Genomic DNA, 11,044 nt, shown 5'->3' with positions numbered 1-11,044 from the left:
AAAAAAAAAAAAAAAAAATGCGAAGAAAGAAATTCGTTAAGTTTGTTGTAAAGGGGGTAAGTAAGTTTATATACCTCAAACTGGTACGTGGTGGACGGAGTGGATGATCGGGCTCGGTCGGAGAAAGAGCGGAGACAGGAGTTTGCGCGAGATCCCTGTACAATCGTAATCTCACGGTCGGTCCACATTGTCGCAGCAGTTGGACAGCCTCTTCGTGGCTCATGGGCGACAACGGTGCACCGTCCACGGCGACTATTTTGTCCCCGGGTCGAATTCGTCCGTCGCTCAACGCTGGCTCACGTACTAATGCCCTCACGTAATGGCCGAGCGCGCTGCTATCCGCCTTCCTCAGAGTGAAGCCCAGACTGCCACCGACCTTTGTCATTTCTATGTCGAATTCCTGGCAGGGAGCGATTTAACGAAAGAGTTTAGTTCGTTTAATCCCCCCCTCTCTCTGTGGCAAATCGTTCGGGATTAGCGCTTCCCTTTGCGGAAATGAAAGAGCAAGCTATACGTATGGAAATTCGGAATTGAGATTTTGTTGGAAAGCAGGAAATTTTGAAACTTTTGAAAGAGGAATTTCTCTCTTAATATTTTGGAAAAGAAATGAAATTAAAATTGCGTGTACGTGCATATTTATGGTTACACAACAAATAAAGATTAAAGTAGAAAATTATTAAATTTTCGTTGGATGTAAAAAATTGAAACTAAGATATAAAAAAGAATATAACGAAGGTATATACGTTATTATAATTAAATACGTGTAATGAGAAAAAAAGTTATGAATAAATTGCTTTATAATATGAGTTTTTATCCGATTCATATTCATTGATGTGTTCGATGTAGGAACACGAGGGATTTATTATAAATGCATCGGAAAACCGTGTATACCCCTCGGAAATCTAAATTGTAAACGAACTTTGATCAAATTTCGTATTCCTCTTGGAGGGAAGGAGGACTTTCTACATGTAACAGATAGTACATTCGTTATTCATTTTGTACGACAGGAGCATAGAATTTTTCACTAATAAAAATTTTTCACTAAATAAATTTGAAACATTGAAGAAAGAATGATTTTGCAAAAAGAGATTTTACTAAATCGTTGTTATTCTCGTCTAATAACGATATAATATATCGCGTGTCAATTTCAATCTCTCGTTTAAAAGGAGTGGAAAATTGTGGAATTCGGTGTGCGATTCATTGATGCAGGAAATTCAGCTATCTAGGATTTCCTGATAAAAGTTACTTACGCCGCAGGGTTCGATTTGAAGGGGTGGCAGAGGATTGAGTATTCGCAATGGTGGTGGTGGTTCACGCCTTGCTGGGGGTGGTGGTGGTGCACCCGGTGGTGTGACACTCATATCACCCGGAAGTCGGGACACCACTAACTCGACAGTACTGGGTGTCGTTCGTAGAACTTCGAGGGCCTCCTGCAACAAGTTGCAGATAAAATTAATAATTTTCTTCAACGATGAAAAATATATTTATATTTATATATCTTCGCTAATAATAAATTATCGTTTATATATATCAAAAATTTAAAGTAGCCTTTCATACCCATCAATTTGTTGTTTAATTTCTATTCTTTTTTATATTTATCTTTACAGATAAGGTGAAAATTGTACGTAATTTTAATTTACAATCTTTTTTTTAAACGTTTCTAGGAAACGTGATATATTCACATATAATAATATCTAAGAATTCTCGTTTCTTTTTTCTTTTATGAAGAATATGAGCTTTGCACGTGGCTGCAAACCACGCGTTCTCTCTTCATCTTCTATCCCACTTATGCTCACCGCTTAACGCGATGAGCTGGCTGCGACAAAATAGCGATTACTATAGCTTTAGATGGGAGCTACGGGTTTGTCTTCTCGTAGCTCTTACGAGATTTGCATTTGATTAGCATAATGCAGCTACATCCGGAACTCGGAGTAAAGATCGTCGCCTATCTTATCGTTGTCGCCCCGTTTGTCTCCCGAGAATCGAGATGCAATATCGGTTTAATATTGTGGACCTCAGACGCGTGAGGTTAACCCGTTAATTATTAATTAACGAAATCTTATGCACGAACTTGTTGAACAATTTGATAAACGATTCGAAACACGGATGAAAATACGTACAAATATCATTGTTCAACGAGTTTTTTTAATTTAATTAATTTAAAAAATTTTTTAAAAAAGAGGAGAAATTTGTTAAAACTATATACATATGCTGATTTGCTTACATAGTTAGTGAGACCGGTTAAAGGAATTCCGTTGGCAGCCAAAAGTATATCGCCAGGTTGAAGTTTGTTGGATAAGGCTGCAGGTTGTTGAGGAAACAGTCTTTTTACCCTAACAGGGCCGGCTGTCCCACCGCCGGAAACGCTTAAGCCAAGTCCTCGGCTGCTTTTCTGCAATGTCACTCGGAACGTGCTCTCTGAAAATCATACAAAGTGCCGTTTAATTTCAAAGCAACTGCTTCAAAGTTTTTTTTATTTTTTTTTTTCTCTCTTTAAAATGTCCTAGGAGAAAAATCTGCTTCGAATTAACGACGAGGATAACGAAATTATAATTGCTGTCTTTCGAACGGATGTATCCTTAGATATATCATACGAATTTTTTTTTTGTTAATTAATCGTTTTTTAATCGAAATATAATATTTATATATTTCATGGTAGTCTAAAATAAAGTAAATTCTTATGATTTATAATAAGAAATAAATTCATATACAGATACAGATTTCTAACTTAAAAAAATACCGCGAATTAATTTATAAATCACATATTCAATTCTGTTAATTATTCCAAAATTTTTATTTTTTAAACAAATAATTTAAATAATAAGATTTTTAATCGATTTTAGACATCAACTCGTCGTCAATATAACACATTCACGTATAAATCAAATTTAATTAAAATATTTTTATCAATATAGTTCAATACCTTCGATACATGTATCCTTCTTAAATGGGGAGGACATATGTCAATTTTTAAACGATTTCACCTCAACAACAAATTCACGAAAAACATAGATCGAACGTTTCGTTTCGTGCTACACCATACTTCGACCAGTTTATTTCCATCGAATGGGTACAAAGAGAGCAAACGAAAAAGCGAATGAATCGTTCGTTTACACTGCAAAGGCAGAGCATGCCGTTCCGTAAATATTTATATCGCGAACAAGAGGAAGGAGCACACCGGTTCTTTTTTACCTGTGCCCGGTCTACATTCCCCAAAATTGTAGTCCGTTTGTAATTTACGATCCTCTCTGACGCATGACCTAATATTTGGAATTGGAACTGGAACTCGAACAATTATTTTCCATCCCTCTCGTCCGTGCAACCTCACTTATACGCCACCAAACCTTGAATATTTCAGTTGTTATAATGACTTTTACGAAGGCCCCATAATTTCGAACTATCCCACCATGAAATATGAAAATTTTGAAATCTATCTGAAATTTTGCAAGTATCTAGAGAGAAGTAATGATTATCTTTTTGCGATGTAAATTTTCTCGTCGAGGAAGATTTTAGGTTTAGGATAGAAATTTATATAATTTTTTTTAAAGAAAGATTTTAAGAAGATTTAAAGGAATTTGGGATTAAAAAAAGAAGAGAAAAACGTTTTTGTAAACGTTTTCAACTTGTTTTTCAACTTGTGTAAATATATCTGGTACTGAGTATTGAAAAAAAATCTATTTTCAAAAAGATTGTATATTCGTCAAATTTCGAGATTTTTATTTCATCATTTATATACATACATCATGAAATAGCTCGCTTCAATTTTTCCCATATAGAAGTTTTTGTTAACAGAGATTTATGCCATGTAACGCATACATTCTAACAGATTTTTATTTACCTATCACGCTTCTCTTTTTTTTTCCCCTCTAAAAGAAAACAGGAAACAAAAATTAAACTGAGTAAACTTGAAAAACACAATGACAAATATGATATACGACATTTTTAACAAAACAATTTTATTCGATTCCTAAATAATATCTTCTCATCAAAGAGAATACATTTCTCGATACATTTTCTACCTTTTCAATAGTCCTCAAACCGAATCGATCCCGATAATTATCATCTCATCAAACGTCCATCATCGACTTTTGTAAAAGACAAATTATCACGATCAATGAAATTGATCGCAGCTTTAACCGCGTTCGCTCTCTCTTTCTCTCTCTCTCTCTCTCTGAGTTCGATCTCTCTTTTTTTCCTTTTTTTTTCGGCCATGGACTTAGCATGGAATACCAGTTCGAAATGACACGCCTTTTACCGGATATTGACCCGATCCGGACGACATATCGCGCGTATTGTTCACTTTGTTCCCCATTCAGATCGGTTCCCCTCTCAACGGGTAATTTACGTTTGTCACACGTTTATTGTCCGGGATCGCGCAGTGTCGATCTCCCACCGAAAGAGCATCGGCCATTGTTCGCCCATCGTTTCGAAATCGTGGATATCCCGAACGACTGATCATCCTCTCGAAACCGGCCAAGTTTAAGAATCGATATCCGAACGATTTACGGCTCGCCATCTGTCATTATCGCCGGTTACGGATGGGGTGAGAGAAAATTCGAATGCGGAACGAATTTGGACCAGTTTAATCGCGTGTTCGTGGAAGGAAAGGTTCGGGGGGGGGAAAAAAGGTAAAATTAAAATTGGTCTCGGGTTCTCGAGCTTGCAGAAATTGGAATTGTATTGAAATAGGAAGAGGGTAGAGAGAATCAGAGAGAATGGGGAAAGTAGGTATTTCACGGTGATAAAGGTTTATTAAACGATGTTTGTGTATCGTTTCCCTTTTTTAAATGTACGTAATCGCGATAAACGAATAAAACGAATAAATTGTTTTAATCAATAAAATTAACTCGTCACGATATTTTACATTTGTATTTAAACGATGGTAAAAAAGTAGTAATATAATTCGATTGATTCGACGTTATTTTATTAAAAAAAAAAAAAATAAATAAATAAAAAGAAAGGGCGAAAAGATTCGTATATACGATAAACTTTTACGATGAACTTTTTGAACAAGCGTGTGCAAATTTTTTTTTTAATTTCGTTAACTTTTCCTCCGTCGCGGATTGAACACGTTAAATCAAAACTAGGGAAAACTGTGTTTAATAATATGTGCATCGTCGTTCGAAAATTTAACAGATTTGCGGGAATTAAGTCGGGCGGGAAATCCTCAAGCGTGAAGAATCCGCACGTAACGTCAAATTGCGTTTTATTCCGGTGAACTATCTCATTTTATAATACCACGGATTTTCGTAGTTTCAGAATTTCGACCGAAAACGTTCGTTTTATCGCCGGCTAGATTGTTTGGAAGTAATGGAGTGGATGGTTTTGTCGGCGTTTGATAAACGCCTCGTAAAATTCAACCGTGATATTCCGCATCGTTATTGCTGCTAATATCATTGCTAATATCGTTTAAATAGAAACTTGTTTGTTTGACAACATAGCTGTGTGCTGGACGATCGTGATCATTCATTGAACTCGTTACACGATTACATTTTTTGGTTAATTTTTTTTTGGATCATGAAGTTTTCTATTCTTTAAGATTCGAGGAACAAAGAAAGAAAGAAAGAAAGAAAGAAATTCAAAACGAATTTGTAATTAATAATTGATGTTCGACATTGTAAGAAACGCGTCTCATCTTGAGAAATTTGTCATTAGAATGAAAAACTTCCAATGTTCGTTCACGCTTAAAGGAACAACGTGTAATATTAATGGAATGGAAACGAACAAAGGAGAGAACGCGTGAGTCCAGTTCAAGAAGATTAATGTTCTTTTTTTTCCTTTTCACTTTTGAATTTATTATTCGCGGTAACTTAACTTAATAACTCGCCTAATGAATTTCCTGTTAGAGAATTTTTTAAACTTTATTAGAAGAAAAATTTTAAATAAGATAATTCGAATATGTAATTTTAAAACGATCGATCTCAAATTACATCGATATTATATGCAAAATAAGATAATAGATATTGTTTAAAAATACTAATTTACATTTTATTTTCCAATTTTATACATAACTGAGGCATGAAACATTGTATTATACTGAGCTATATACGTCATTAGAATTTCATATCATAATTAATATTCGCATCAACGGTAATTACCCCAAATATTTAATAATAACTTTATACTTAAATTGCGCATGTGCCCGTTATCGAATATGTTTAATTTGCATATTTGCAAAACCATTTAACCGTTCGAAAAATAATTTAGCGAAAAATTCAAAGGTTTAAAATTTCTTCTTCACTGATCGTTAATATTACCTCTTTTTAAAAATTATGATTAATGGCCATAACTTATGTACAAAATATTTTCTTATATATCTACTTTTATACAATTTCAATAATAAGAAAGAAAAAAAAAAACTTACTGATACGTGAAATAGCGTGAACATACCGTGTAATAAAAATACACAAATGGGCTGAATGTAATGCAAATATCTACATATGCATGCAATTGCCAAATTGCTAATTCCAAGCAAGCTCTCGAAATTCTGGTAAAGCGTGAGCACTAATTTAAGCAATCCTATCTGCAGTTAAAGAGAAATCCAAGGCTCAACCGTTAAATAGAAAAGCCCAGAGCCAGAATCGAAATAGCATGGAGTATCCGCTCAAAATTTATGATCCATGAATTTGAGAGGTATGGTTGAAATGTATTAATTTAATTTTCATTCACCTTTGATGAGAGGAATCGAAGAGTATCCGTTTCCCATTTATTTTCTACGTTTCTCTTTGTTTGTCAATCGATCAATTTTAATTAGACGATTATATTAATTGCCTCTTTTAATCGTGTATTATCTCGCGCAATATTTTCTTTTTCCCCGATTCTTTCGTTTCAGAGTTAATTCGTTAATTCACGGATATTACTTTTATTACTCGTTTATTATTATTTATATCACTATTGCTCGTTTAATCACAGTTTTATTACACTTTGAAATATCGCCCGTGAATGCACTTGACTAAAAGCGAGGAAATTCATTAATATGTATAATATTATATACAACGAAAATATTCGCTCTCTGAAGTATTTATTCGAGACTCGCGTGCATAAATGTATTTCATTACCTTACGTGAAAAATCAAATTTTCCCGCGTTAATGGATATAACATTTTAACGAAAAAAACGGCGCGCGCATTTAATTATGGCGGACGGTGATGTGATTTGATATTTATTAATTCATATTTTACTCGAAATATTTCTTCTATTTATAATGATATGTTAATATTTCATTATTAAAAAGAAAAAGTTATTAAAATAATACTAAATTTTATTCGAAACTTTTTCATTTCCATTTTTATACAAGTTTCCTTATTGCAGTGAAATTTTTTTCACGATTTATTTAAATCTTCCATCTTTTCTTTTCTCTTCTTTTTTCTTTTTTTTAAATACAGCGTTCTTGCGTATTTAATAACCATTTTAGCTGTTTTACAATGAAGCCCACGTGATACTTCCCACGACGGCTTAGATAAGATTTAACAGAAAATTCCCCCCCCCTTTTTTTTCCAGTGACCCATTTCCGTATATCGATTCATTCTACTAACTCATTCTTTCTTATCAAATCAAATATTGATTCTATTACACTTTTCATACGCGTGTGTATTTCTACATTTTTTTTCTTACTTACTAATCTTATCCCACATTATCACAACGATCATAATCCAGATCATAAACATAACCTCACTCGAATTCATTCCGCTCTCTCATTTTAAAATATGTATTTCAAATATATTTTTTATACTTATACTTTTATATATTTTCTTCTTCCATTTCAAAATCTCACCTACGACAAACAACAATAATCCACAAACATAACCTCACTTCAGAATTCATTTCATCTTGCAGCGGTCAATTACTCGAAAGATCGCGACGCGAGGAACGATCGCGCTCCTATTTCCCGTGATTTCAAGTGTTGGTAATATCCCGTGGTGGCTCGAATCTCGTGCAAAGTGGCCTCTCGGTTATTAGCTCCTCCTCGCTTTGATACCGTGCCCTTTCCACTCGGCAGACGTTTCGATTTAGTTTCGAGATTAGATCCGCCCTGTTTGCAGATCATGTATGAACAACTACCGACGACAGTCGAAGATCCTCATCCAAGATCCTCCTCCGTCGTTTTGATCCTCGTCGATCAACGGATAATTAAACGGTTAAATTAAACGCTCTTTGAGAAATTGATTTGCGTCTTGAGCTCCACTGTACCGTATCGAATATGGAATATGGAGTTTGTCGATTGTCCATAGTTTCGACACTTTGATAACCGCTCGGGATTATAACGCGATATTGACTAAACCGGTGTCTTGGCATCATCTGGGTTTCCAGCGAATCGATACACCTGTTGTTGTGATTAATTGCGAATATCGTTTATCTCTAAGCGTTCGAATCAATAGTTAGAAGGAGTGTTCGAGATTTATGCTGTATAAATAATGTTTCGTATTTGGTTCGATTGGATTTTAATCTTATTAGCGTAATCCTGATATTTATTATTTGTCTGTCTCTCGCGCCTTTGATCGTAATTTTAGTAATTAATATATTATTAATATATTGGAGGAGGTGCATCGGGCAAATATCTTATAAATATATTACGTGTAACATAACAAAATATCGATCGATAAAATTATCTCTGTTAACTATAAATTTTTCCATTTTAATATCAGAATCTTTTTTAATTTCGTAAATACCGCCTCGTAATAATTAACGAAATATCAGCCAATAAGAATGTCTCTTGTGTAAAGTATCTTTCGAATATAATACGAAGAGAGAGACTTCTAATATTCCTGTCTCGCGTGTTTGCAAAATATCCCTTCGTAAGTAAAAAGATTTTATCCGTCTGTATCGAAAGTTGGCGTCGAGCAGAATTACGTACGTATATCTGGCGATAAGCCTGCGCGCTATTGCTTTTGCCGTTTTCCGGAAACGAAGATGCATGTCTCCCCTCGCCCCACGAATTTATCTCGCCCTCGATTTATTGCGTAATCCTCCGGTGCACTTGCTTATCGTGACGAAACTGGGAACGAGACGTTTTTCTATTTATCCAGCAGGGCACAACAGATTCGATTGGACGTGCGATCGTAAATATGGGGAGAAGTGGACGCGGCGGAAAGCATCGAGTTATTTTCAAAGTAATTTCGAAAGCTGTGATGGCCGTCCAACGGTGATAAATAATTTACGATGCACAAGCGAGTAAAAGTAAAATCAACTGTCGAAGTTGTGTAGATATTCGAGTTGGTATTATTTTAAAATTGTCTATATATGTGTATATATATATGTATATATATGTGATGGTGTTATTTTAAAAGTATATTTTTAAAGGTATATTTTACATAGAATAGATTGTCCCATCTTACACTGTTTGATCTTCGATGTCGAGGGATTTGTCGAACGAATATGAACGTTCGATTTTTGATAGAAAATATTTTCGAGAGGAATATATTCGATAATTTTTGACAAGGGCTATGTGGAATTTTTAAGAAAAAGTGAGCTGGATTGATATTTAGTTGCAAGGAGTGCGAACAATTTTGACAGACAACAGATTTATAAGAATTTTAGTTTAATATCGAAGGAATTAAGGAATCAAGGAACGGAAATGAAAATTTCGAGGAACAATTTTCAGGTAATGCTAGTAGGAATATTAACTTTGCATTAATTGGAAAATTAATCGGAAATTGGAAACTAATATAATGAAGTAAGTAATTTCAAAGTTCGTGGCGGAAACTTCGTCTTTTGTGAAAAATAAATCGTAGAGATGGAAATTAGAAGGAATAAAAATTTATCTTGGCACAGAAAATCTTGTAATTCGTTTTTAAGATTTATTTTTAATGGAACTCGTGTGAAACGTAATTAAAATTTTCGTTTTAAGTAGAGCCAGGTTAAATTATATTCTTCGTGAACACGTTAATCTTTGGATAATACTAGAAATAATCATTTCTCTTTCCTCGGTTGACGATTATAAAATTATTATGAGTATAAAATCAAAGCAAAATACAATATCGATCATAAAAATACGTAAATCAAAATTTATACTCTCGATGTTACAAATATTAATTTTTACCAATTTTTGTAAAATTTCGTTCAATAAAGCAACATTTCTTTATTATTACCGTGTATCTCCATTCATCGAGAAAATTCAATTGTAAACTTGTCGATTTCTATTACCCTCGATCGAGAACTTCTCTTTTCATAAAGATCTTTTTCTCAAATAGGTAAAGAAACCGGTCGCTTTTCACCATCGTCCACGTAATTCCATCTAGTCGATACATTACATTGCACAACAAGAAACTGTTATTAAAGTGGCGAGGGTTTTTCTGCACAAGTTGGTCCATTCGTTCCAAGTTCTGGGATATAAAAAAGAACGTCGCGACGCGGGGGTGTTAAAGTCCGATAACAACTCTGTAACCGAATTATGAGTTGTTCAGTGAAAACCGTACTCGAAATATCTTACGACTTAATTCAATAGTTCGATATTAGTTTCCATGCGACCAATTTAAACTTTTCACGTCACATTTTCATTTTTGCGCAAAAAATTTCCATTCGTATCGCAATATTTCGATCATAATTAATCGCAATATTTTATTTAGATTGAAATTATTTATATTCTATAATTAATTACTAATTTGATTAAAATATTTTAATTTATGTTATATTATTAATAATAATAATAATATTAATTTATCAAAATTATCCCTTAAATGCGTTGTTAACTCGATTCTATGAATTTTTTTCATAGAAGGAAGAAGATAATGGAGAAGAATCTTATGGAGAAGAAGACTCTAGATTAAACGAGCTGCAATTTTCCAGTTTTCTGATTATATTCCGCTCCAGTGGCGGATTAAATTAACCATCACATTAATAAATCCATCTGAATTTATATTTCGATTCGGTGAACGCCTCTTGAACACGCGATCGTTATACGTTATTTTCAGGCAAACAATCGATAAAAATCGTTCAATGGCTCGTGTTACAAAATTATAAAAGGTTTTATACGATATATGTAAATATCGATCTTTTATTTTTTCTCCTATCTACGCACACACACACACGTACGAACGTCAATTGCT

At 33.9% G+C, this 11,044-nt stretch overlaps 1 protein-coding gene across 4 annotated transcripts in view; it reads right to left on the bottom strand.

Annotated features, from left to right (window-relative positions):
* LOC102677890 (tyrosine-protein phosphatase non-receptor type 13-like) overlaps nt 1-11,044 on the bottom strand; it is a 158,438-nt gene that overhangs the window by 4,754 nt on the left and 142,640 nt on the right. For all 4 annotated transcript variants that reach the window (XM_006614605.2, XM_031509962.1, XM_006614603.2 and 1 more), the window contains exons 5-7: nt 2,225-2,418; nt 1,251-1,430; nt 75-400 (exon numbers count right to left, since the gene is read on the bottom strand). In XM_006614605.2, the coding sequence (XP_006614668.2) occupies nt 75-400; nt 1,251-1,430; nt 2,225-2,418 (700 nt within the window). The remainder of the gene's footprint in view (nt 1-74; nt 401-1,250; nt 1,431-2,224; nt 2,419-11,044) is intronic.

This window comes from Apis dorsata, unplaced genomic scaffold, assembly GCF_000469605.1.
Source record: "Apis dorsata unplaced genomic scaffold, Apis dorsata 1.3 scaffold_194, whole genome shotgun sequence".
Lineage (NCBI taxonomy): Eukaryota > Metazoa > Arthropoda > Insecta > Hymenoptera > Apidae > Apis > Apis dorsata.
The sequence above is the reverse complement of the archived record's forward strand: the minus strand, read 5'-3'. Positions and strand labels throughout refer to the sequence as shown.